Below are 27,903 nucleotides of genomic sequence, written 5' to 3' on the forward strand. Positions count from 1 at the left end.
ACCGCCTGCAGGGAGAAACTTTGTAGCGGGGGAAAAAAGAGGGTGGAGCGTCGGGGCTAGTCGCATTAGAAGGACTGGGAGATAAGGAATTGTTGGATGGGCAAGGAGGCATGACTGAGTCAAATAGGAATCCTGACTTAATGAAGTGGTGATTAAAGAGCTCAGCCATGTGGGACATTAAGGGACATGGGCAGCTGTGAGGAGGGTTTATTCTCCAGGTCTTTAACCGTTTTCCAGAACTTCTTGTGGGTAGACACACAGAGAGAGAACTGCTCCTTAAAATAACTAGCTTTAGCCTTCCGGATAGCCTGAGTGCACTTATTTCTAATTTGCCTGAACGAGAGCCAGTCAGCCTGAGTAAGCGTGTGTCGAGCCTTTCGCCAAATGGAATTCTTGAGGTGGAGTAACTGTAATGAATACTCAGGGAGAAAAAGGTGTAGATTCACACGCAGAGCGTGGCAGGTGTTTATTTTGCCTTCGCAAAAGGCAGGAATTGTGGTCACAGGCAGTCAATGGTCATACACAGGTAGGCAAACAGGCAGGAGAATAAAAAAACTAGGACTGAACGCTATAACTGGTTCTCACAAACAAGCTAGGAAAAGGCTTAGTAGAGAAAAATTCTGTTCCAGTCCACAAGGCACAAACAGAATGAACTGAACTAAATAAGGAGCTAATGAGACCAGGTGAGTAACAAACACAGGTGAAATCAATGAACAAAAATGAAAGACAGGGCTACGTTCAAGAACACAAAGAAACAGGGCTACGTACAAGAACACAAGGTTGACTAAGAAAATGAATACTGTAACTCTGTTGAACCTGTTTTTAATTCTCATTTTCTTTATGGGGGCGTGTTTGTTAACAATACCACTGATAATATCAAAAAAGAAGGTCCAAGCGTCTTCGACAGAGGGGATCAAGCTGATTCTATACCAATTTACAGAGTCCAGGTCAAGTTTTTTAGCAAGCGTCTATGACAAATCAGGACAGGTCATTTCACTGAGTAGCCATTACGAACACAGGCTGTAAAACAGTGATCACTAAGGTCATTACAGAAAACACCAGATTGATACCTATCAGGATTATTTGTGAGGATAACATCAAGGAGAGTAGCCTTTTCTGGGTGTTTGGAGTCATACTTTGTGGGATTGGTAATAATCTGAGAAAGATTTAGGGAGTCCCATTGCTTTAGGACTTGGTCAGGTGGTTTAAGCATGTCCGAGTTTAGGTCACCTGGCAGGACAAATTCTGACTTAGTGTAAGGGGCCAGGAGAGAGTTTAGGGCAGGTAGGGTACAGGCCGGTGCTGATGGTGTACGATAACACCCAGCAACAGTCAACAAAGAGCTATTTGAAAGTTTAATGCATAAAACCAGCAAATCAAATTGTTTGGGGACAGACTTGGTGGAGACAACCGAGCACTGAAGGTATACCTCTGTATATCGCTTGCAACTGAAGGCCCCCTTCAACAGGAAGCTACTGTGGTCGTCTGAGTAAGATTGCTCGCCTCATCTCACCTCATCTGTGCTACTGCTCAAAACTCTATTTCAATGGCTGCAGTTACAAATAGTATTGGGTTAAGTAAAATAAGTAAAATAAGCATTTATGCACCTATAGTAACTTTATGTGTCATGCACATAAATCAGGTAATTTTACCGCATGAATATGCCTCATAGTTGTTCATAATCCCAGAGAGAGAGAGAAAAAACAAGACCTGCTGTATACATGCACATAATCCAAGTACTTGAGATTGTTATAACATGTGAATAACATGTAATAACATTGTTAACCATGTTATAATATATCAAATGAATCAAGAACAAGTTAAAATGTAACAATATATTAAATGTTTTCAGGTATGTATAAAAAGAAAGGGGAAAAATAGAAACAGTGTCACGCCCTGGCTCTGGGGACTCTTATATGTTGAGCCAGGGTGTGTAGGTTTCTATGTTATAGTTTTCTATGTTGTGTTCTAGATCGTTTAGTTTCTATGTTGGCCAGGGTGGTTCCCAATCAGAGACAGCTGTAGCTTGTTGTCTCTGATTAGGGACAATACTTAGGCAGCCTGTTGGCACATGTTTATTGTGGGATCTTGTTCCGTAAGGTTTGTGTTATTAACCTAGGACTTCACGTATCGTTTGTTTATTGTTTTGGTTCGTGTTGTGTGTACACTAATAAAGTATGTACGCTTATCACGCTGCGCCTTGGTCCGCATCATCTAACGACGATCGTGACAAACAGGCACAGCTGCTCAAACAGGAAGTGACCTAATCGATTGTCTCTGTGTCTGAACTTAGTTGTAGAGGTTTGCCCATTAACTTGCTCATAGAGTAGCTACTGGATATATGTGCTGGATACTTTCACTTAAGTTTCTGGTACCACTCACTGTCATACATTAAAATACAGAAAATGTTCTTGGTCAAAACTGAAGGCTGTTTTTTTTTGGATGGTATTATGTTATACCTCTTTTGCTTCAACGGGTAAGTGCTTAAGAGAATGATAATATAGATACAGCATTTTATGTAGAGCTATGAAAGAATAAATGTAGAATAGGAGAGTAGAAATTTAAGAGAAGCTTCCTGTCATGTGAATGTGTTGTGCATTAGGAAAATAATAGTGTAATCTTTAAAATCCTATTTTTAGCTTACACTTTTTAGCTTAGAAAAATGTATGCTGCTGAGAATTTACCATAAAATGGCTGTGTATTTTAACCATAACATTGCAACGTTTTGTCTATGAGCCTGATAACCGTCCAAACCCAACACTCCTCCTCTAGGTAACAAACATTGCCATGACTCCTGTAACACATCCACCCTCAATGCTCCACTGGGCTCTGCGGTGCTCCTGTCATGCAGCTTTGGGTCCACCTCTCTGGGCATCAGCCCTGGCCATGGCTGGGTGGTGTGGAACCAGGGCTCTGGTTCTGGTGCCAGCCTGGTCAACATCACGTCCTCTGGGAAGGTTGATGCCTCCTTCAGTTGTCTGCGTATCATGTACAATACTAGCCTTCTAATTTGTTTTGAGATTTTAGCCTTTTTAAAGCATTTTTTAACCTTATTTTGTCATTTCTGCATGTAATGAAAAGCGCTATTCAAATAATATGTATTAATTTATAAATAAAATATTAATGTATTATTATCAGGTGGACTTTCTGGACCCCAGGCAGGGCAGAGTGAAGGCTTTCCCCAATCAGGGAGGTCTGGGGAACTTCTCCATCCTAATCGATGCCCTTCAAGCCTCAGACCTGGGCTCATACTGAGTGCCATGCGTCCTCCGAAACATGACCCCACCAAGCCACACTGCTTCTTGACTCACTGCTCACATAACCCGGAAGCCAGCTGCACCAATGTGTCGTAGGAAACAAAGTACAGCTGGCAACCGAAGTCAGCGTGCATGCGCCCGGCCCTCCACAAGGAGTTGCTAGAGCGCGATGGGACAAGGACATCCCAGCCAGCTAAACCCTCCCGTAACCCGACGATGCTGGGCCAATTGTGCACCGCCTCATGGGTCTCCCGGTCACGGCCGGCTGCGACACAGCCCGGGATCGAACCCGGATCTGTAGTGACGCCTCTAGCACTGCGATGCAGTGCCTTAGAACGCTGCACCACTCGGGAGGCCCTGTCAACAGAATATTTGTATCAAGAGAAAGTCACTTTATTGTTACATTAGAACAATAATCTCTTATACTGTTGTATCCGAAAGTATAGGACCCTTTCAAGTCACCAGTAATGAGTCAAAATAATTGGTGCAAGTTTCATACTGTATATGCAAACTGCAGCGATGCACTCTGTATACACAGCATGTGGTCGGTTTTTCCTTCCACGGTCACTTTCTGTAAAGGCCAACCCATTTCTGGTCGGTTTAGACTCAGCAGCCCTCTCGCTTAATGTTTCCTGTAAGATACATGTAAATAAAACCTCCTCTTTACTTGTCTAGGTTCACACATCGTGTTGTTTTTCAGCGTCGGTGGTGTAGCCATCCTCATAGTGCTCCTGAGTGGCTGTTTCTGCTGGGTGAAATGGACACTTGAGCACCTCCATGTTCCTCTATCTGACTCACTCAGTCTTACTTCTGCTTTGGAATGATATGGATGAAGCAGCTAGCATGGCATACTGCACACTATATAGTATGCTACACCGAGTACATCAACAGTTATTTGGGCTAATCCGAATCTTCCTATGAGCATTAAGCAGCATCCTTTCTTTCTGATGTAAATGTTATGATGTTGATTGTGCAACTTTGCAAGCTGCTTCCATGTCAGTTATGTAGCTACATATCCTACTGAAAATATGCACATTGCACACTTTAAACAGGCCTATAGGCATGTCTTAATGCCACCCAGTATGCGCTGTAGAAAGAGGAACTGCATGGATGCAGTTGTGGAACATTTCAAAATAGCCTAAAATGTTTGTGAAATGTGATGTACTTGTACTTTCAATAAATACATAATGCCTGAAAAAGTAATAATCTTGTAGAAGTGCCTTTTCTTGTTTTAGGAGTTTCTAGTGAAAGAACACCAGACTATATCAACACCCATTTCTATGCAGGTTGGGACTCTATGCTCTTGTTCTAATCCTAATGTTAATTTTAATTTATTTGCGAAAGAGAATGTATTACCACTATTGCATTTGAGCACCCCTTTCAAATCTGATTAAAACATGAAATTAATGTAGAACTCTGTATAATATAAAAATAATAAAAAACATGTGTACACGTAGGCTACAACAGCATGTGCGCCCACACACGCACGCGCACACACAGTGTCTTATGATGTCCATGTGGTTAAGATTATGCAACATTACAACATCACTCTATAATTACTAAACAAGACCACAGTACAATGTCATGTTGCATTTACAGACTGATGCTCACATATGGTTTTGTCTTACTTTAGGAGCCGGCAATGAGGGACCGATCCACGGTACGTTTATGCTTCTATATTTACCATTTTCATTCAATGGACTGGAATGGAATTGTAAAGTTTTCTTTTCTACATGGACCTAGTTTGAACTGTTCTCTTCCCTCCTTTCAACAGAAAAAAATGAGCACGATCCAACCAGAATGCAGTATGATCCGACCAGAATTCTCCATGATCCAACCACAATTCAGCATGATCCAACCAGAATTCTGCATGATCCAACCACATTTCAGTATGATCCATCCAGAATTCAACATGAAGCACCAAGAAACCAGCACGAACCAGCTAGATACCAAAATAAAGTGAGAGAATCAAGTGAGAAAAGAAGACAGGGGCTTCATAGAGGTGAGCTATATGTAACATACAGTAGACATTCTATAACCATTGTCCCTTGTTCAATGATACCAATATTTTCATCCCCGCTTGGTATGCATGTTGAATTCAGAAGTAACTGAACTTTATGGACTTTCCTTCCCCAGAACTCATGAGCAGATTGTGCCAATCAAGTCTTGGACGGCATTACTATGGTAAAGTCAGAGCTTTGTAATGAGCAATTTACAATATCAGCTTGCAGTGATCCTTATATGAATTACATTGACTTGTCGTGAACTCTGACAGCAAACCAAGCCGAGATCAGCCAGCAAGCCAGAGCTCAGATGCACAACCGCCAAAGAGCAAACGAAGCAGAGACCAACCAGGAGGGCAGATCTCAAATGGACAACCACCAAAGAGGTGTCCTACATACTATGCTTTACAGTAATCTCTGAAAGAAATCAATATGCACTCTAGCATTTTTTATTAAAGCCTTGTCTCCTTCTCATTGCAGGAAGCTTTTGGAGAAAGAAACCCAAAGAGAGTAAGTTGCTTTTTTTCTCACAACATGCTGCATAATCATAATCATTGTAACTTATCTTACATTAAGACCTCTCACACACACTCACTCACTCACTCACTCTCACACACACACACACACACACACACACACAGAATATGAAAACCTTATCTACAACAGCGCAGACCAACTCAACAAACTGTAGACAGGGATGAAGAGGATACCGGGTCTCAACTCCTTGGTCTCACTTTTGTTTGGGTTTTATTTTTTTGTAGATAAAGTACATGACATTGTCTTGAAAGTGAAACAAATATGAAATAAAGTGAAATCATTTTTAAATGGTTTGTGATTCTTTCATGCATCAGTGTATTATCCAATGTGAATCAGAAAGGCTCTAATCAAGGCAATTAACACTAATAACCCCCAGCTCTGTCACCCCACCAGCGGATGGTCACCCAGGCCCAATGTCCACTGTTTGCAGACCATCAGAGATGAAGAGGTACTCTTCTGTTGATGTAATTATTATTTGTTATTATTACTCTAACCTGCGTAGAGCGAGAGGGATATAATCCATACATTCAACCGCACTGACGGTCTGAAAGGTATGAAGTAGATCTGCAGTTTACAGTTTACATTTAAGTTACTTACCTTGGACATAGATTACATCCCTAAAGAGCAATTCATCAATTTTCCGTTCAACATTTATGTCCAAGGTAAGTAACTTAAATGTTCAATCCTGATCAATGAAATGGCAATATTGTTGGTTATACAGTATGTGTGGTTTTGGCTAATTGCTAATGTCATGTGTATTCAAATTCACACAGATGAATATGGTGGAAACTACAGGGCAATAGATATCGTTCTTCAGTGCCACTATCTCATGGGAGAAACAGACCGTTTCCTTGTCTTTTCTGTTCCCTACTATGGCTGTCTCGTCAAAAGACAAGTAGGCTAACTATTTCCGCTAATATTAAATCTCTTTCTTTTTTTTGCTGTAGCACATAATAATATAATAATAATAATATGCCATTTAGCAGATGCTTTTATCCAAAGCGACTTAGAGTCAGGCGTGCATACATAGCACATAAAGGCTGACGTTAACCTCACTTTTATTCCAATGTGCCAGGGAGATATTGACAGTTTGACAGTGGTCATCAAGGCTATGGTAGATGAGGGCCAAGTTGAGATCACCAAGAGAGTGCCTCTCATCTTTAAAATGCCAAATGGCATCCTGAAAGGTAACAAAATCTTTGCCTTAATGTTATATAATACAAATGTTGCATTGTGGAAAGAATGTACTCAGCGGCATTATAGTGTGAGATTATATCAGTTATCAGCAGTCTGTAAACATACCTTCAGAGGAAATCAGCAAGGTTGACAATCCACCATCGAGAAGTTATCTTGGGCACTGAGACAAGGAAGGGCTTCTCATCATCATCTTCCAGAATGCCATGTCCCACCCTCTGAACATGGACACAGTCCAGATCCCCTCCAGCCACAGCCAGAATTGCAAGCCCAAAACCAGGACTGACCACTCTGTTAACTTTCCATTCACCTACTGTGGCGCTCAATCACAGAGGTGTGTACCATTTAGATGGTCTATTAGCTTTTTGATTTTGCTTATTTTTTGACATTTTCTATTTGGAAAATTATCTATTGGGTGAACGTTGAAGGAGATCAACTTTTGCATCATAAACAAGGATCTATATTTCGAGATACTCGCTTTAGTTAAGAATTACAGTGATCCAGATTGTCATTTATAGTGTGGAAGATATAATGGGGTTACACCTGCATGTTAGAGTGTGATTTCTTCCTTCCTAAGGATGACCTTCCACTGCAGCTATGCATTGACCAGTATGTCAGAACTCGACATGGAGACCCAAAAAGAGAAAGTAGAGGAGGATTACCCACTACCAGCACTGAAGAGTGAGGGAATTCTACGGGCTGAGATGAGGTTTGCCAAAGGTGCTGTGAGTTTGTTGATGCAAGCACATCAGTTCAACATTTAGTTGTATTGTGTGTTCAAGGGTTTTTATTTGTCATGTTTTAATACAAAAACATAAAATGTCTCTTTCCAGTGCACACACATTAAAACGATTTAATAGGTTCAGCCAATTGCTATATATTGTGAGCAATTTGACTCTTGGTTGTGTTCTCTCCTCAGACTCCTCTTATATGTACATACATTTCTCTTTCCAAAACCAACAACTACAAGCCAATTGCAATTGTTCACAGACGATCAATCCCTATTGACCTATTTCTCAATGGTAAACCACTGTGTTCAGGACTTCTTGTTACCACTGTCAGGTATCCATACAGGGGTGACAGCCACATAACTGTGTCTGGCAGTGGTAAGGGTGTCAAGTATCCGTCACATCACAAGTGGTTCGTGGTCAGGCTATTCTCCTTTGTGAAATTCCATGGGTTTACAAAGTCTGGGGGGCTGTTAAATCATATACAACTCAAATTGCATTGTGTGAAAATTATTAGATACTTTTCAGTAACTGGGCGGTATTCATCACCACTTTCTGGGCACAGAGGCTTGAATGCTCCTGTTTACAGTGAAAATAATGAACATATTGTGGATGGACACTTATGTCTGCCAACTAATAACACTTTATCCCCCCCAGGTAGACTTCCATTGTGATACAGATGTCTGTAAAGGAACCGGCTGCTCAACGCTCTGTAACAGAAGTAAGTTTACTTATCGTGTGAGCGAAGTAAAGTGTTTACTTTGCTTTGGAATAGGTCCCATTCTCTGGATACATGTGTAATCAATAAGTCCCATGTCTATTCTCCCTAGTGAGGAGGCAAATAGGAGTGCTGAGAGTGTTCTGCAGAACACCATTGTGTGGACCTGTCATCCTTCACATGTAAATAATTTGGGACAAAGTTACTCTTGTTTTATTGATTTATTTATGTTTGACTGATTTGTAGTGCTTGAGACTAGGGAGTTCCCCATGCTTCCAATGCAGGTGCAGAGGAGCTACCAAGATGCTGCCCATGGTTCTGAACATCTCTAATCCAGGGCCGGTCCTTGCCGTTCTGCCGCCATAGGCAAGACCAAAAAATATATATTTTCTGTGTGTTTAAAATACAAATTTTCCAAGAAGTTGAAAATGCCTATTTTCCGGACGTAAAAAAATACGTATTTTACAGACGTTGAAAATATGTCTGTAATCAGGCTAATTTTTGGTTTTGAATGAAAGTTGAAAATATGTAATTTATAAACTTCTGTGTTTGGGCCAAATCAAAGCGGGTCCAGATGGACAAAATCTGAACCAAACATAGACGTCTAGCCTTGAAATCAAGGCTAGTCTGGACGGAAACCAAGTGCGCTTCGATGACTGCACGACACAGGTGAGAGAGCTCCAAGACACCTACCTAGTAGTCTGCTTATGTGTTAGGCACATTGAAAGTGTTCTATAGGTCTACGTATTGTCACTGAAATGTAAAGAGAATTAGATTGTAGTGTATATCAGCAAGTGTGTGTCTCTGAAAGGAGATTTTGTGTTTGTGGGTTGTCAGGACACGGTGGTGAAGTACATGACAGACGTCTGTCTGCTGAGAGAGATCCTGGCAGACCCTGTTCTGTCTCAGTACAGTGTGGTCATTTTGGATGAAGCCCATGAGAGGAGCCTTAACACTGTCAGTAGTAGAGCCAACTACTTCAATACAGTAATCTGATTATATGGCCAGCTCCATCCCTCAGTTGTATTTCAAAACAAGTGGTGGGGCTGAAAAATCTAATCCCAGATTGTAGCATTAAACAGTTGTGTAATATGTGCTTCACTGCAGGACATTTTGCTGGGTCTGTTGAAGCAGACCCTCTCCAGTCCAGATAAGGCCTCTAAGGGTCGCTCTGTCCCCCTGAAGGTGGTGGTAATGTCAGCCACCCTGGAGACAGACACGCTCTCTGTGTTCCTGGGAGGCTGTCCTGTCTTCACCATCCCTGGAAGAACCTTCCCTGTCACCTCCAAGTTTGGCTGTGCCATAGGACCAAAAGATACAGAGAGCTCTGTTTACGTTAAAGAGGTAGGGAGTAAGCTTGCTTTTACTGATGTAGGCCTATTGTTAGTATGATGTATGATAATGAATAAATTCAGTGATTGTATCACCCCAGGATTTAGCTAATTTAAACTCTGCCATCAACACCATTTAATACTGTATACTCCTTGCTATACATTTACATTTTAGTCATTTAGCAGACGCTCTTATCCAGAGCGGCTTACAGTTAGTGCATTTATCTTAAGATAGCTATGTTGGACAACCACATATCCTAGTCATAGTAAGTACATTTTTTTTCAATAAAGTAGCTATCGGAGAAGTCATTGCTGGTAGAAAAAAATAAAAAAGTCAAGTGTGAGTGTTAGTTCACAAAAGGCAAAGTTGTTTATTTTATTATTATTTTTTGCTCAATGTATATTGTCTCTACTAAAATGTATGGAAACATATGGGGGGAAACTGAGTATGAACAAACCTCTTGTCTGTGACAGGTTGTCAAGGTGGCATTGGATGTGCACACCAGTGAGATGGCTGGGGATATCCTTGTGTTTTTAACAGGTAAACCTAATAATAATCTACACATAATCTCCAGAATATGAATGTACTGATTACAGGTAAATATTTTTCAATATAACTGTTTATAACAGGGCAGTTTGAGATTGAGAAGGCCTGTGACATGTTGTATGAGAAGGCTGAATCCATAGACTACCGTTACGATGTGCAGGACCATAAAGTGGAGGGGCTGCTGATCCTGCCCCTGTACGGATCTATGCCCACTGGTAAGGTTTGGGGCACTGTCCGAGTACCCCTCACTGTGACATTCACATATAGAAAAACAAATTGAGTTCCCTTTCACACCCAAGTGGGCACAGTTTAGCATGTCATTGGTTTGCTAAATCAAAAGTATAAAGTCATGACTCATTTAAACACCTTTTTAAATAATGTGAATGATGTGTCCTTCTCACAGATCAGCAGAAGCAGATCTTCCAGCCTCCCCACCAGGTATAAGGAAATGTGTGGCCACCAACATTGCAGCAACGTCCCTCACCATCAATGGAATAAAGTGAGTCACCATAAGGCTTATCAAAGAAACATAGAGCTGTTTCTATCCATCACAGAATGGCAAAGCCTCAAATTTCATAACTCATTTGTTCACTGCAAGTATATTGTTGACAGTGGGTTTGTGAAGCAACTCAACCACAACTCAAGGGTTGGCATGGACATCCTCGAAGTGGTTCCAATTTCAAAGTAAGTCCCGGAAGTCCCCGTTTCAGTCTGCTTCGTTCCGTGCCTAATGAACAGGAATGTGATGTTGTGTGGTGGTGTAGGAGCGAGGCCCTGCAGAGAGCAGGCCGGGCAGGGAGAACCTCCGCCGGGAAGTGCTTCCGGATCTACAGTCAGGAGTTCTGGGAGAAGTGCATGCCGGAGTACACAGTTCCAGAGATCCAGAGGACCAGTCTCACCGCTGTCATCCTCACACTCAAGTGCCTGGGAGTTCATGATGTCATCAGGTAGGTACAGCTCCTCTTTCTCAAGTGCTCAGAGAAACCAGTGTCCGTTTTCGAGACTGTTGATAATAGAATACAATCCAACAAGTAATTTGAGGCCATGGTTGCTTGGTGTGTCTCTCTAAGGTTCCCTTACCTGGACCGTCCAGAGGAGAGGGTCATCCTAGAAGCATTGAAACAGCTTTACCAATGTGATGCCATCGACAGGTGAGAGATGTAGACATACTGTATATCCGTGTACATCGGTCATTGTTTATACTAATCTCCACCAGATACATCTACAACCACATAGGGATACAACTCTGCTGTTTTCACCATCTATAACAGAGGGAACCTACCACATACAGTACTGGCAGTTCTTCATGACTATCATGACTCAATCTTTAATAGCACTTGTTATCTCTAATCAATAACCCCCTCCCCTGTCTGTAGGAAAGGTAAAGTGACCCGGCTGGGTGAGCTGATGGTAGAGTTCCCCCTGTCCCCAGGGCTGACTCGGGCCCTGCTCCAGGCTGCCTCCCTGGGCTGTGAGGACCTCCTGCTGCCTGTAGCTGCCATGCTGTCTTTGGAGAGCATTTTCATCAGACCAGGTGGACAATAGTGGCCTGAGGCCTCGATTTAATCAATGAAGATGTGGTTATGTCAGAAATACATATGTATGCATCATGGTTTTAATCTAAATATTTGGCATTGCTCTCTCTGCAGGCCATCCAGAGAAGCAGAAGGAGGCAGATAAGAAGCACAGGCAGTTGGGAGTGCAGGCAGGCAGCTGTAATGACTTCACCATGCTGCTCAGTGTGTTTGAGAAGTGCAAGGCCAGGTCTACAATATTAACTCCTCTTAATGTATTTAATAAGCTGCATTCATGTTCATGGGTCTCCATCTAACGTGAGCTTGTTTTGCTGCCTACTGTAGTGATGCCCCTTCAGCGTGGTGTAAAGACAACTATATACACTGGAGGGCGCTAAAGTCAGCCTTCAGCGTGGAGACCCAGCTCAGAGACATCCTCCTAAGACTACAAAAGGTCAGTTTGTTGTTTGTTTACATGTCTTATTAGTTTTGGTGTAGCTAAAACAATGATGTGAAGCTCTGAGCATGTATGTACAGATTTATAATCAGGGTATGTGCGTTGTTTCCAGAAGAGAGATTTTCCTATGGAGAAGTTTGCAAGCAATAAGAGTGAGCTGTTCAGGAGATGTCTATGCACTGGTTACTTCACCAACGTGGCAAGAAGGTACAGCTTTTATCCCAGTAATGTTAAAAAGTCAGGAAAGATAACTCAAATGTTGTGGTTTTCTCTCAGGTCAGTTGGGAAGGTGTTTTGCACGATGGATGGGCACGGATCCATGGTTCACATTCATCCATCATCAACGGTAAAGACTTCCAGGACTATATTCTGATCAATTCAGAACAATCCATAAACCCCCTTAATGCATATTATACATCAGTCCCAATTGCTCCTGTGTGTTAACCTGATTCCCCCTCCCCCATAGCTATTTGACCAGGAGGCCCAGCTGGACTGGGTGATCTTCCATGATTGCTGGTCACCTCGCGGATCTACATCCGGACGGTGTGCCCCATCCGCTATGACTGGGTGAAGAACCTGCTTCCTAAGCTCCATGAGGTGGATGTGTACGAGCTGAGCAGCGTGGCCAGAGAAGAGGTGACGGACGAGGAGGTGGCCAAGTGGGTGACCAAGGAAGCAGCTAAAAGACAAACAGGTGGGTGATGGACTCTGGTGATGAGTATGAATTTACTGGTATAGAAAGAATTGTATAACATTTGATGTTTCTGTAGCTACTCCTTTATTATATACAGTACAGGTCTCATTCAAAATCCTCTAATGGGGGCAAAGGTTTTTTAAATGGAAAACGTAATGAGTATTCCTATTGGACAAGCTAAGTTACTATGGTGCCTTTTCTGTTCAAGCCAGGCCCCCAGGTGATCCGTATGCTTGTTTTGTCTGCTTGACAATCTAATAGAAGTAATTCTGTGTGTTTGGTTTAATTTCCAGTGGGGTCTGCTGAAGACGCGTTCAAGAATATGGAGAAACGGAACGATGAAAGCTCTGTGAGCAATGCCCGTGCTCGCTACCTACAGAGAAAACAGGAACGGCAACAAGGCAAAGCACCGTGAGAGAGGAGGACATTGGACACTTATCCTCAGGGGAAGAAGGACTCAGTTATTGGACTGACCAGGACAGAAGTATCTCCACTCAGGGGTTAAAAGCCTGTCTGTTATAATAAACTGCACAGGCGATGTTCTGAACAATGTTTTACAACACGGAAATCTGAGAGTTCAGGGTCAAACATGGTCCTTTGTAGCTCAGTTGGTAAAACATGGCGCTAGTAACACCAGGGTAGTGGGTTTGATTCCTGGGACCACCCATGTGTAAATAGTATGTATGCATGACTGTAAGACACTTTGGATAAAAGTGTCTGCTAAATGGCATATAATATTATTATTATTGTTATTAGTTAAACATACATCAATAATGGACTAGGTGCAGATATTGAATTATCGTAGTCATATCAAATGTCTACTACTGCAGATGTTTTATGCTATGTTGTCTTTTAGTGGTATATTTCTTTTTTAGTTTCATACCAATCAACGTTTTTGTCTTGAGAGTACATTTTGCCAGTGGAGGGCCTCTGCAACCGTTCTCTACTGGTTCTAAGACAGTTACAGAATCACATACAGTTTGTCAATATGTCACCCAACAGTGTTGTCAGATCAGCACATTAGAGAACAACCACGGGCACTTTATTTTGTACAACTCTGCCTCTTATGTAATCAAGGTTCATTTCGTAACTTCCATTGCTTCATGATTTTTAAAATGTATTTTGTGTGCTCCATTTGTAGTCATACAAACCAGATAAGACTCATATCCCATCATCCTTTGCGCAGAGACTTGCGTCATTAACATTCCCCTGTTTTGGTCCGTCCATGCGCGAGCCAAACGTGGCTTAACACAATTGGCAATATCCACCGATTACGTTCTAAACCTACACATTTGATCGATTCAATTAAATCCAGTAACATCTCGTGTTGATAAGTCATCTGACAGGTGAGTGAAGTTGTCTCTGCATCGCAATGAATGTTGCTAGCAGTTTTGACATATGGCTGCCAAATAACGTAGTCTGATATAACGCTAGCTAGTTAGCTTGTTCAATCTAAGCAGGTTAGCGTTGTCAGCTTTTCTGGAATCTACTGCCAGTACTGAAAATCATCACACTAGTCTAGAGACCTGTTATATACCATTTATTCTAATACACGTAAGTTGTTGTTTACTTGCTCACTCAATGCATTACCGTTACAGTGCTGGTCAAGCATGTTGTTCGCTGAGGAGGATGAGTGGAACGATGACCCAGAAGCCAAAGTTCTGACCAAGACGGTTATCAGCAGTTTCAAACTGTCTGACAACACCAATATCGCGGTGAGATGCAATCTCAATCTTCTTTATAATTAAATATACCTTTGTAGCTAGCAAGCCAAGCATAACTCACTCTGCCAGTGACCACATATTTAAATAGAGGGTTACATTTGGGTTTACACTGGTATTCAGTTTGACACTGTCATTCTGCTTTTCCAAACAGCCAAAAAGTGTTGGGAAGAAGAGTTTGTTACGGACCCTCCAAACACTGGGGTCAGTACCAAACTGGAGCAAGAGCAATGGTGCCCCTCGGGAAGGAGGCAGTGACAGCGAAACAGAGGCCATACTGACACCACACACCAAGAGGAAGAAGAAAAGAAGCAAAAGAGGACGCAAGAAAGTAGCCGCTTCAGGAGAAGAGACAGAGAAGGACAGTGGGGATCTGGGTGCCGAGGAGGCTACAGTGCCTGTAGTTAGGAAGCCAATAAAAGCAGGTGAGTTGTTTCACAAGCACAACTGTCAATTGAGTAAACAGGATTGTCTTGAGTTGAAAAGATGTTTGAGGTGTTCTTTCTCTATTTTCTAGGGTTCAAAAAGGTAAAGAATACAGAGTCCATTCAGGGAGGTAGTAAATGTAGTAAACAAGATTCCAAATCTATCAAGGATGAAGGAAAAGCTGCAGCAGACGCTGAGATTGAAAGATTAAACCGAAAGCAATGGAAAAACAAGATGAAGAACAAGAAGAAATGTAAAAACAAGTTCAAAATTAAAAATGGAGAGAATTCCACACCCCCAGAGACCACTGTGCAAAAGGACACAGAAGATGGACCAAAAGTAGCTTCTGATGTGAACAGGAAAACAGCGGTTGACCAGACACAACAACGCCAGACAAAGAAAAACAAACAGCAGAAAGAGGGTGAGCGTAAAACACAGAAAAGGAAAAAGGTCCCAGAGGGAAAAGAGATGACCTTCACTGAGACTGCTTCCACTCCAGGCACATTAACAGTCCAAAACAATAACTTTTCAAAGGGGGGCAGTCAAGTAAAAGCTGTCCCACTAGGTAACTCTAAACCCCCAGGTAAAGAGTTAAAGACGGAAGAGGAGGTGGTTAGGGAGGAGCAGCAGCCAGAGCTGCATGGAAGTAAGAGAAGGAAACAGAAGGAGAGCAAAGAGCAGGACCGCAGGAGAGAGAAGCTCAGGAGAATGCTCCGTGGCCAGAGCCCGGAAAATAAAAAGCAACCTACAGAGCAGAAGGAGGAGACACGCACCACAGAGGAGGTGAAAGAGGCTCCTGCCGACCGCTCGGCTGCTCTGAGGTCCCGCATGGAGCAGCGCTTGGAGTCAGCGCGGTTCCGTTATATTAACGAGGTTCTGTACACCACGTCTAGTGGGGAGGCTAAACGCATGTTCAGACAGGACCCCCAGGCCTTTGGCATCTACCACAGGGGCTTCACGGCACAGGTCCAGCGCTGGCCAGCTAATCCTGTTGACGCCATCATCTCCTACATACGCCACAAGTGAGTTGTGTTATGCCTCTGACTCTAACATACTTGCAGTATTTGCAATAAGTCTGTTTGCATAGTTTTTGTATTTTTCTTGACTTGGTTCTGGGGTGGGGGATCCAGTGTGTGGCTTTCTTTGTAAGACCATTTGTGTTGATTCTAGGCCTGCCTCTCTGGTGGTGGCAGATTTTGGCTGTGGCGACTGCAAAATTGCTGTTAGCGTGAAGAACAAAGTGCACAGTTTTGACTTGGCACCTATCTGTGACAGTGTAACTGTCTGTGACATGGCTAATGTGAGTCCAACTTTACCTTGATGCTGAATCTGTTCTGTCATCCATGCCTGTTTACTATGCAGTCTGTGTTTTTCATGTAATAATGATGTATGATGGCTATTGTTGTCCCACCATTCTGCAGGTACCTCTCAAGGATGGCACTGTGGACATAGCTGTATTCTGTCTCTCTCTTATGGGGACCAACCTTGGGGATTTCCTAGTTGAGGCTAACCGTGTGCTGGTGATGGGGTAAGAGATATTATGCAGAAAAACAGCTACAGTATGTCAATATGTTGGAGTAGAAGGTGTTCCCATTTATATGTCATCATCATCAACACTTTGGGGCTTTTTTTGCAGGGGTATCCTGAAAATTGCAGAGGTGGCAAGTAGATTTGAGAATGTGCGGAACTTCATGGGTGCTTTGTCCAGCCTGGGATTCAAGTTGGTCACAAAGGTAAGGCAGTAAACAGTGATGGCTATGTAATGATGCATGTTTTAAGTAATGCATTGTTACAATACCCTACCCTATTCATTTTGCTCCCTCCTTAGGACACAGAGAATAGCCACTTTTACTCCTTTGAGTTTGAGAAGATTGCAGAAGCTCCAGAGAGGATAAAGAAGGCAGGAGGACTGGAGCTGAGGCCTTGTGTGTACAAGAAACGATGAGGGCAACAGTGAAGAGAACATGGGAGAAACAGTTCCAAATGGCACTCTATTCCCTTTATACTGCACTACTTTTGAACAGGGCCCATTGGGCTCTGGTCAAAAGTAGTGCACTATATAGGGAATAGGGTGCCGTTTGGGACATACCACAGGAGAGAAGTCAGTGAGGAGGCAAGCAGGATGGACAGTAACGTAAAAGGGCTCTTCTGCTGGTTGTTATTGTAAATATGGTGAGCTGGTGGTTTTGACCCCCAAACCTTGTGGGCTTTCAAATGTCTGTTTCAAAGACAAAACATGTTCAAAAGTTGTTGACAACATTGGTATATTTTTTATTAAATCAAAAAAGAAATGTATTGCATTATAAGTCTTATCATGCACAATAATTTCAGATTCATAAAGCAAGAGGAATTATTCTTATAAGATTTCTCATATAAAGTCTGTTGTAAAAACCTTGAGTCTCTGTCTAGAAATAAGTGCTTCAGTATAATCGCAGCATTGCATTGTCTAGTCTCACAGGGTACTCACAAGCCTCACTCTTCTCAGTGTACATAGCACAGGATCTAGCTTGGCCACTAGAGGGACACGGGCAATAATGTTATTCTCAGCCAGTTCCCAGTATCTACGGTCCCCATGCTCTCCGTCCAGATAGAGGGGACAGTGGTAGAGGGGCAGGGAGGAGGTGTTGCAGGGGGGGCTGTCTGGGGCTCGGACAGTGTCGGTGTTCCTCACCCGTGCTCTGACCCAGAGGAGGGGGAGTATGCAAGGCTGAGGAGATAGCGTGTCCTGCAGGGCTCCTAGCCGCGTATCCCACAGTGCCCCTCTCAGTTCTAGTCCACACAGATACACACCGCTCAGGGGAAGAGAGGCTGGGGATGTTGCAGCACTCAGCACCTAGCGAGACAAGGTAAAACAGCAATTAATACATGGAATGTAATTTTTAGTAGGTCTAATAAGAACGAGTGGAACTGGTAGCTTTGGGAGGCAGTTTAGGGATTACTGTACTTGGAAATGCAGAGAGACGTTGCTGATGTCCCTCTGCTTGGCATGGGCAGCCTCCCTGATTAACGCGCCCAGAAAGCCCCTGGCGTTGGAGAAGGCAGACAGGCGGTAGGCATTGGAAGGACCACTTGTGGCCTCATCACATAGGTACGCCTTGAGCAGCTCTGCTCTTCTTTCTAGGCGGAACAGGCTTGAGACGTTCAGTAGAGAGGAGACTGTAGGCTTGCTGTTTCGCATGGGCTGGTTGAGCTCAGAGTGCAGGGAGGAAACCACATCAACCAGTCCGTCCCACTCTGCCTGGAGGAAGTTGTGTAGGGGTCCCAGGGATGGAGCTCCTACACTCACGACCCTGATGTCATCCATGCGTCCCAGACTTTCCTTCAGGGCCAGTAGCCGGTCCCGGGCCTGGTTGAAGTCGGGCAGCAGAGCAGGGTGGGTCAGCTCGTTGGTGCTCCTGACCCTGCCAAAGGGCTTCTGGGAGTCTTGAAGCAGAGTGTTCAGGGTGCGGCTGTGAACCTTCACCAGCTCTCCTGCCAAACCAGCACTAAAGCCCAACACCAAGGGGTCGCTGGTGTTGGCCAAAGCCTGAACACGTTGCTCCAGACTTTGCAGCAGGCCTGATAAGTCTGCAGAGATTGCAAAAGACAGTCAAAAGAAATGTTCCTCATTTACTCAGAAGAACAGATTCCTATGACTGCTGAACATGTAAGTAGGGTAATGTGCTTCAAATTCATAGGATATTAATTAGTCTTTAATGTAGTACATATATATTTTTGTTAGTGATGTAGGTAGGGTCTGTTATGGCATTGTAGCTGGTTAATAGTGAAGTGTTTCAGTACCAAAGCGGCCAGGTATGTGGATGATATCTGAGAGAGTGTGAGGCCCACTACCCCAGAGAGGAGGTGCTGCTCTGAGACAGGCCCTAGACACACTCTCCACTGCCTCCAGGTCTGCCAGGTCTGCCACATGGCCTCCATACACCAGGTTGGCTACCAACATCCCAGAGCACAAAGGTCAAAATCAAGGCCTTGTCCCTATTCTCTATTTAGTGCACTACTTTTGACCAGGGCCCTGGTTAAAAGTAGTACACTATGTAGGGAATAGGGTGCTATTTGGGACACATCCCAAGACAAATTATGTACTCATATTGTCACAGAATATTAACAATAGGTTTACCATTGACAATTCTATTTCAATTTATGGAATGGTTGTTCATTAAATTAGTTACCAGGGACTCCTCAGCTGTTACATAAGGTCTAAGTAGAGAAAGCAGTGTTACCTGCTATGTACTCCAGCGCCCCAGTTGGGTCGCCACAGACTTTGGCGATGCGGACCTGAGCATCCACCAGCGCCAGCAGGTCCTCCTGAGTCCTTGAGACAAAAAAATAAAAACATTAAAAACATGCATATAACCAATGTTGTATAATGGTAATAATAATATGTACTATTCATCATAATCTATTATGATAGTAAGTAAGCCTTGTCAGAGCCAGAATGGCCCATTGGGCAGGAGCTGTTTCTGTAGCATGAGGCAGCTTGATGTACAGCACAGGAGGTTGGTGGGACCTTAATTGGGGAGAACCGGCTCTTGGTAATGACTGGAGAGGAATCAGTGGAATGGTATCAAATACATGGTTTCCAGGTGTTTGATGACATTCCAATAGTTCTGTTCCGGGCCATTTATGAGCCTCACCAGCCTCCTGTGATGTACAGGTACACCCCCTGGACAGGACACTAGCCTGTCGCAGGGCCTTGTATCATCTGTCATCATGATAGCCAATATATAGCTTTCTCACCAGTGATAGATGTTTCCCTGGCCTAGGTATTTGTATGCCTGTCGTTGCAGCAGGACAGAGTGCAGGATGGCAGCGCGTAGCATTGGTTCCATGGTGCAGGCTGTGACACCAGAGGATGGGGCAGACAGGGTGACAGACACAACCTGACGCAGAGAAGAGCACAGCTCCTCCTTCACATCCCAGGGAGAGTCACAGACCAGACGTAGAGCACACACTCTCATCGACGCTGCCAGAGGGGAGAGGAGAATTAGTTCCAAATGGCACCATATAGAGTCCATATAGTATTTATGTCTTGGGCATGCATCCCAAATAGCCCCCCCCCCCAAGTAATGGTTAGAGAGGGGAGCCAGCAACCGGAGAGTTGGCAGTTTGAATTCCGGGTCTGATGGTAAAATCTGGCGGGAAGTGAGCTGGCATCCGGAGGGTTGCTGGTATGAAATCCTAGATGCCATTGCCTGCCGTTGTGACCTTGAGCAAGGCACTTAACCCCCACAACAATTGCCCCACAGGCGCCCAGTGTGATAGAAATGTAAGGTTAATTTCCGATTGACCCGCCATATGCAGCGTTTACCGTGAATGCAATCTCCGCCAAAGCGGGAACATTGCCTTTAAATTTCAATTAGGCTTTTGCACAGAACTTCTGTGATACCGATTGAATAGAGTCATTCATCTTTGACCAGGCGCCCATAGAGCTCTGGTCAAAGGTAGTTCACAATATATTTTGAATAGGGTGCCATTTGGGATGCATCCTAACACTTAACAGTCATAGAAAAAGAGGGTGTCTGTGATAGTATGTTATATTGAGTGGTGGAAATATGAGTACCTGGGATGGAGAGTGGGGTGTATCCTCGTGTGATAAACCACAGTCTGAAGCGTGAGTGGACCCGACTACCTGCACACAGCCCAACTGGAATGAGGCCCTCGGTCTCCACATCTGTTTGGTGCCCTGAGAATTTTAATAGGATTAGATATGAGTTTACATATTTTGAGATTACACAGGGTGGATGAGATTGGTTATTATTGTGATTCTCACCTTTGGCTGCACAGGATATCAACTGATTGAGTTGACACATCACTTCCTCATCCCATTGCTCCAACAGATGACAGTTGTTAAAGACCAGCCAATGGCCATCGTGGACAGCTATCTTCAGTGCTGAGAGGATGGCCTCCTTCTGGCATTTAGCTCCAAATGATATGACTTTCACCTGAAATCAACAGTCATTTAGAAGATTATTACACAAAACTGGAATGTTGGATATAATGGCAATATGATTTAAATTGAACACAAAACACACTGGGCACAGACCTCAATTCAATGTCTATTCCACGTTGATTCAACGTAATTCCATTGAAATTACATGGAAACAACGTTGATTCAACCAGTGTGTGCCCAGTGGGAAGGTATGTTTGTGTGTATGTAAGACATAAGCATTACCTCTCTTTTGTCTGCTTGGTACTGGGACACTTGTTTTAGCCAGTGAAGTGGTTGGATGCTAGCCCATCCATCTCTGCTTGGGCCTGGGAGTGTGACTATGACTGGCCCATCGTGTTTGTTCAGGAACCGGGAGAGGGCCTCTGGGGAGCCGGTGTGAGGGGCCCCAGTCACCGCTGACTGCACGGGCTGGCCCAGGTGACAGGCAGCCAGGTCCTCAGCCACAGCAGCCAGCGAGTGGGGCAGCATGGTCTTCCAGAGGAGAGCCCTCTGCAGCATGGACAGGTGGGAGTGAGAGTGACAGGGGACAGGCCCCACCACTGTGGAAGAGGGGAAGCGCAGGTACTCCTGCCACTGGCTGGGAGAGGTGGCCAGGGATGAGAGCAGCCCTTTGAAGGCTGGGATGTTTTGCAGCCGGAGGACCTCTGTGTGGGTGTGAGGAGGCATCCAGCCGAGGAGCACATGATGCTGAGATGGAGAGGTAGATGGTGGAGGTGAGGCTGGTGTGGAAGCATCTACTGGGAGGTCCATCTCTCCTAGGCCCCTGAGGAAAGCCAACCGCTCCACCTCTGAGCAGCCCTCGTTGTGCAGGAACAGAGCCACAGACACCAGGAGCCTCAGCAGGGTCGCATGGCTCTGGAACAGGCAGGGCCGGTACTGGGCTAACAGGTGAGATACCATCCTATGTGTGATCTCTGCCATGACCGCCGCTGTCACTACCTCTCCACTAAAGGTAACATCTGGCCGGCCCTTCAGGACTAACGTCCCCCTCACAGCGAACAGGAAGTTCCTCAGGGGGAACAAGTAGAAGGGGGAGAGGCGTGCCACCTCCTGCAAGGCCTGGTAGAGGGCTGTGGCCAGCCCTGCCACTCTGTGGAAGTCAGCCAGGAGGGGCTTGTGGCGCTCCAGCTCCATACTCAGCTCCATAATCTCAGCCTGCAGCTTCTGGCAGGCTGTCTGACAGGCCGACACCCGGGGGAGGAACTCGGGGTCCTGCAGCAGAGGGGTGAAGGACTGGAGGATGTACTCCATTAGAGAGACCTGGGGAGATGGAATAAATCCTTCGCTATAAACCCATATTGTGAATCCAAAATTGCACCCTATTCCTTATGTAGTGCACAGGGCTCTAGTTAAAAGTAGTGCACTATCTAGTGAATAGGGTGCAATTTGGGATGCAAACATACAGTATAACACAGAGTAATATACAATATTTTAAAGCCAGAGAAATAGAGGTGGCATTCTTATTGGGTCACCTCTTCCTGGCACAGTTTGTCCTGCAGTGCCTTCTTGTCGGTGTTGACGAGACACTGCTGAACCCACAGCTCCAGACACTCGGACTGCACCAACTCTGTCAACATGAGCTCCTGCACCTCAGTGGAGCTCAGAGAGAGGTCAATGACACGCACCTCAGACAGGATAGACGGGTGAATCTCTGTGGGGACACAATGGAGAATTAATGTAGTAACCTAGTACTTTCATTGGGTCCTGTCCAGGGGGTGTACTTGTACATCAAGCTGCCTCACGCTATAGAAACAGGAGATAGGCTCCTGCCCTATAGGCCGTTCTGGCTCAGACTACTACTACTTTCATGAGCAGAAATAAATTAAGTATGTCCTGGTATTATATATATTTCCTACCATTGAGTATGAGTCTGACTGGTAGTGGGGTGCTGAGGAACAGGCAAAACTCTGGATGGGCCGTCTGAACAGGTCGTCTCAGACCAGGAGAACGGCTCCCTGCCGGCCGCACCAACACCTCCAGGAACTCTGGGCTGGGGACTGCTCGCTCCACGTGGGTCACCAACACCCTCAATCCTGCACGGAAACAATATGATAGCCTTAGTCTGTTTGTGCCATAATGCCAAAACTTCACTCATGTCATGTTTGGGTTGACAATGACAGCAATGTAGTTTGCAAGAGCACAAACAGCTAATATATGCCATTTTATCCAAAGCAAATGAGTCATGCTTGCATATATTTTACATATGGTTGGCCACAGGAATTGAACCCACAACCTTGGCGGTGCAAGCACCATGCTCTACCAACTGAGCCATACTGGACCACATCTGGGACCACCAGGCTCACAATATGATGTGAGTGAGGGACAAAGAGTAAAGCCCCTCAAGGAAAGAAACCCGTATCAGTCTCAGACATCAAAATGTACCTCCAGCACAATATGTACTAACTCCATTAGATCACCTTTCTCTGCACCCTGCCTGACTTTGTCCAGCAGGTCTGGGTCATCAGCACTGACCACAAGCTCATACTCTCCCTCCCTCTGAGCTGTGGTGTCGTCCCCTGGAAGCTGGCCTGATGGGGAAGCAACATACACAATCAACGTTTCTCAAACACAATATACAAATCAGTTTTTGTTTGACTTTAACTGTGAAGTTTCCCATAGGTAAAGATCTAGGATCAGCTTCCTCTCCCTCAATCCTAACGTTAACCATTAGTAGGGAAAACACAAAACTTACTCATGATCAGCCACTAGGGGCAACTTCACCCTACTCCTAGTTGCTCACCTGTCAGCAGCATGGCCTGGGCACTCATCTCCTCATGTTGCTGAGCGTCTGCCAGCAGGGGCCAGTGTTGAGCCCAGGGGCCTCTGTATCCCCACAGCAGCAGCTTGAGCACCAGCCTGGGAGGCACCCCGAGCACCAGGCGTTGGTCCACCCCTACAGCCCTAGCCAGGGCCATCTGCAGCTCTGCTCCCATAGGGATGGGGACATGGAGCGGGGCTCCAGGTGGCCCAGGGGCCACGGAGGCAGAGTTAGGGAGTAGAGAGATCCTAGGGTCCTCAGGGTTGATGTTAATGTGTCCAGACAGACACAGCTCCCTCCACTTCCCCAATAGCACCATCCGTACGTCTGGCACAAATGGACCCAGGTAGGTGATGGTGGCAGCCAGGAGCAGAGCGTCCCCTGATATGGTCTGGTTATTCATCTCTGTCTCCTACAGAAGAGAGGAGAAGTGGAGCATGTTATGGTTCTTTACTCTCTAGAATAAATAAAAAATAGCATTATTGTTAAAACATCAATTCATTGATGATTGATTAAAATGTAAATTATTTACTGTAGGTAAATATAGCAGTAAGTGTTTAGAAATGGAACTCTATTCCCAATATAGTGCACTACTTTTGACCAGGACCCATAGTCCAAGTGCAAGTAGTGCACTATATAGGGAATAGGGTTCCATTTGGGACATAACCATTGGTATATTAGTATGAGTGTTACGGTGTGTTTTTAGTACAAGTGTTACTTACCTTTGCTGCAGCAGTCCAGTCAGTGATGTGACACTGGACCTGCTGTACTGCAGCAGCAGCCTCTCTCTCCAGGGTCTCAGCCTTACGCAGCTGGGCGGTCAGCTCCTCCAGGTCCATTCTGAGGAACTGCTGCTGTCTCTCCATGTCCTCCAGCTGCTCCCGGGCCTCCTCCTCCTGCAGCCTGGTGTAGTATCGCAATACACGTTAGTTATTTATTCACAAGAGCATTTATTCAGGGCCACCTGCTCAAATGCTTACAATCTTCAACCTTTCCGACTTACTTCTGGTCCTATATCTTGGTTGAAGATGGGAAGGTTAAGACAACGTAATAATTCCATACGGAAGTGTTAGAAAATAAACAAATTCATGGGACCAGCGCCATTTCTGGATTCTACAGGATTAGCATTGAAAACATGACCAGTGAATGGGAAATCCAGTAATAAAGTGGCTGTAGATCATTTTAAAAACGTCTAAATGAATAGAGTGACAGTAAAACAGTTATGACGTGTTTGCTGAGTACTTAGCTGAAATTCACTACGATTGTGCTTATTTTTCACTTTGATGGCGAACGTTCTGTGCTGCTACCACTCACTCAGTCATTCCGAATGCACAAAGAGTTATGGTATATTTGAATCCTCTTGTCTTAACCGGCATCTAAAATTGATTAAATAGTTTTTTTCCTCACCAATCTACACACAATACCCAATAATGACAAAGCAAAAACAGGTTTTCAATTTTTTTTGCAAATGTATAAAAAATAAATACATGAAATGTCATTCAGCCCCTTTACTCAATTCTTTGTCGAAGTACCTTTGGCAGCAATTACAGCCTTGTGTCTTCTTGGGTATGACGCTACAAGCTTGGCACACCTGTATTTGGGGAGGTTCTCCCATTCTTCTCTGCAGATCCTCTCAAGCCCTGTCAGGTTGGATGGGGAGCATTGCTGCACAGCTATTTTCAGGTCTCTCCAGAGATGTTTGATCGGGTTCAAGTCTGGGCTCTGGCAGGGCCACTCAAGGACACTCAGAGCCTTGTCCCGAAGCCACTCCTGCGTTGTCTTGGCTGTGTACTTAGGGTCGTTGTCCTGTTGGAAGGTGAACGGTCACCCCAGTCTGAGGTCTTGAGCACTCTGGGGCAGGTTTTCATCAAGGATCTCTCTGTACTTTGCTCTGTTCATCTTTGCCTCGATCCTGACTAGTCTCTCAGTCCCTGCCGCTGAAAAACATCCCCACAACATGATGCTGCCACCACAGCATGATGCTGCCACCACCACCATGCTTCACCGTAGGGATGGTGCCAGGTTTCCTCCAGACGTGAAGCTTGGCATTCAGGCCAAAGGGTTCAATCTTTGTTTCATCAGACCAGATCATCTTGTTTCTCATGGTCTGAGAGTCTTTAGGTGCCCTTTGGCAAGCTCCAAGCAGGCTGTCATGTGCCTTTTACTGAGGAGTGGCTTACGTCTGGCCACTCTACCATAAAGGCCTGATTGGTGGAGGGCTGCAGAGATGGTTGTCCTTCTGGAAGGTTCTCCCATCTCCACAGAGGAAGTCTAAAGCTCTGTGAGACTGACCATCGGGTTCTTGGTCACCTCCCTGACCAAGGCTCTTCTTTTTAAAAAAAAATCATTTTAGAATAAGGCAGTAACGTAACAAAATGTGGAAAAAGTCAAGGGGTCTGAATAATTTCTGAAGGCACTGTATATCACACACACACACACACACACACACTCCCCCTACTGTCCTTCAACCACATTACAACAGGACATCACACCTGGCCACACGCAGCCGGGCACGGCTCTCCGCCATGCGCACTTCCAGCTGTTTCTTCCGGGCCTCCTGGGGGGCCATGTGGCGCTGGACACAGGCGTACTGGTACACTGCCCTCACCCAGCGGCACAGGGACTCACACGCCCGGCTCATGCCTCGCACAGACTCCGGCAGGAATGCTCGCTGCTGCACTATCTGGCCCAACTGACGGAACAGGTCGTCGCTCAACATGGAGCAGTCAAAGAACTCCAACTCCTAAGAAAAAACAGACAAGACGGATTACCTCATGATAGGAGATAATCCTTGAACTTTGATGTATGTCACTGCAAACTCGCTGTGCATATTACAAAGAGTATCCCTTAAAAAAAAAGGATAGGTAAGGTCGTAACTTTCTTAATTCTTCTCATATATTCTACCAATAGAAAATTATGCCACATCCAGTTTGACCCCTGACCTGGAAGAAGTTGGACTGTCCCAGCAGCTGTTTGCTGCTCTCCCAGTTGCGTGGGCGGTTGAATAACAGGCATATGGCGTCCATAACGATGATCACTCCGTCTGGGGGGAATCTGTAGCGTCGCACTTCAACCAGGCCAGATGTGCTCAGAGACTGAAGAGCATCGAGTGCAGTCTGGTACAGAGGACTCACCTAGGTAAGTCCAAGGAAACATAACATACAGCATTAGGAACATAATAAGACAAACATCAAAATGTCCCGCTTTTCCCTACATAGTCCACTACTTTTGACCAGAGCCCTGTGGGCCCTGGTCAAAAGTAATGCACTATACAGGGAATAGGCAGGCGTAGTGTGCTAATGTGATAAGTGTGATGATTGCAGAGAGGTGAGTGTGACTGGGACCATAGAGATAGAGATGCTGATGTTATTATCTATGAGTGGGACCTCCTTGAAGGCGTGCTCTGCCTGCTGTTGGGCCTGATGAGTCTGTTCCTCCAGGTGAGATAGTCTGTTCTCCTCCAGTAGACAGTGCTGCCGGGCTTGCTCACACAGTGTTCGCTCTGTGTCTGTCACACGCTGCAGCGGGTACAGGCACTGGAACACACACAGACAGGCAAACTCATTAATATGGGATATCTCCCAAATGGCACCCTATTCCCTATGTAGTGCACTACTTTTGACCCGGTCCATAGGGCTCTGGTCAAAAGTAGTGCACTATATAGGTATAAGGATGCCATTTGGGACGCAAACATGGTGATTTCCAAAGTTACAGCACAGATCATGTTGAACACTGAAGATAAGCAATGCATAACTCAGTGCTCTCCTTAGAGCCAGACATGTTAAGTTGGTTATTCCAGTTGGTTACCTGTTGTGTTTCTGCAATCTTCCTCTTCAATCTGACAACTTCCTGGCTGTGCTGCTCAGCTGTGTCTGTCATGTCTTTCACACGGGCCAAGATTGTTGACACTCTGAGGTAGCAAGATGGATACATGTAAGTTTGACACATTTTGACAGTTAGTTTTCTACAACACAAAATAGTACTAAACATTACTGTTACTGGCTTTACATTCTTAGACAAACCAATTTTCCAGGAACTTGTGTCTGATGCTTAACAGATACAAAGGAA

At 44.8% G+C, this 27,903-nt stretch overlaps 2 protein-coding genes and 1 pseudogene across 3 annotated transcripts in view; 2 read left to right on the plus strand and 1 right to left on the minus strand.

Moving 5' to 3' along the window:
* Window positions 1-2,450: 2,450 nt before the first annotated feature.
* On the plus strand, window positions 2,451-13,395 carry LOC311101938 (putative ATP-dependent RNA helicase DHX40; annotated as a pseudogene). Its single transcript has 19 exons — window positions 2,451-2,476; window positions 2,852-2,989; window positions 7,569-7,716; window positions 9,038-9,106; window positions 9,275-9,394; window positions 9,545-9,781; window positions 10,243-10,309; window positions 10,399-10,530; window positions 10,719-10,814; window positions 10,914-10,999; window positions 11,080-11,262; window positions 11,386-11,466; window positions 11,692-11,849; window positions 11,965-12,079; window positions 12,175-12,283; window positions 12,399-12,493; window positions 12,563-12,632; window positions 12,753-12,980; window positions 13,274-13,395. The product of its transcript is annotated as a putative ATP-dependent RNA helicase DHX40 (transcript).
* Window positions 13,396-14,164: 769 nt separating this feature from the next.
* On the plus strand, window positions 14,165-17,517 carry LOC311101401 (uncharacterized protein). Its single transcript, XM_084142534.1, has 8 exons — window positions 14,165-14,326; window positions 14,579-14,695; window positions 14,856-15,126; window positions 15,219-16,149; window positions 16,298-16,427; window positions 16,549-16,655; window positions 16,764-16,860; window positions 16,956-17,517. The coding sequence occupies exons 2-8, from the start codon at window positions 14,591-14,593 to the stop codon at window positions 17,070-17,072; spliced, it is 1,758 nt and encodes a 585-aa protein (XP_083998660.1). The 5' UTR covers window positions 14,165-14,326; window positions 14,579-14,590; the 3' UTR covers window positions 17,073-17,517.
* A 38-nt stretch (window positions 17,518-17,555) lies between these two features.
* The window catches only part of dnhd1 (dynein heavy chain domain 1), a gene marked incomplete at its 5' end in the record, with an annotated part of 31,838 nt that continues 21,490 nt past the window's right edge, over window positions 17,556-27,903 (minus strand). Inside the window, 17 exons of the mRNA XM_084143182.1 lie at window positions 17,556-17,960; window positions 18,072-18,694; window positions 18,908-19,057; window positions 19,348-19,439; window positions 19,865-20,090; window positions 20,688-20,810; window positions 20,898-21,069; window positions 21,300-22,337; window positions 22,550-22,728; window positions 22,934-23,110; window positions 23,495-23,605; window positions 23,818-24,247; window positions 24,558-24,738; window positions 26,328-26,578; window positions 26,778-26,969; window positions 27,222-27,371; window positions 27,643-27,745. Coding sequence (XP_083999308.1) covers window positions 17,580-17,960; window positions 18,072-18,694; window positions 18,908-19,057; window positions 19,348-19,439; window positions 19,865-20,090; window positions 20,688-20,810; window positions 20,898-21,069; window positions 21,300-22,337; window positions 22,550-22,728; window positions 22,934-23,110; window positions 23,495-23,605; window positions 23,818-24,247; window positions 24,558-24,738; window positions 26,328-26,578; window positions 26,778-26,969; window positions 27,222-27,371; window positions 27,643-27,745 — 4,579 coding nt within the window. The 3' untranslated portion in view covers window positions 17,556-17,579. The remainder of the gene's footprint in view (window positions 17,961-18,071; window positions 18,695-18,907; window positions 19,058-19,347; window positions 19,440-19,864; window positions 20,091-20,687; window positions 20,811-20,897; window positions 21,070-21,299; window positions 22,338-22,549; window positions 22,729-22,933; window positions 23,111-23,494; window positions 23,606-23,817; window positions 24,248-24,557; window positions 24,739-26,327; window positions 26,579-26,777; window positions 26,970-27,221; window positions 27,372-27,642; window positions 27,746-27,903) is intronic.

This window comes from Coregonus lavaretus, assembly GCF_964263955.1.
Source record: "Coregonus lavaretus genome assembly, chromosome: 26".
NCBI lineage: Eukaryota > Metazoa > Chordata > Actinopteri > Salmoniformes > Salmonidae > Coregonus > Coregonus lavaretus.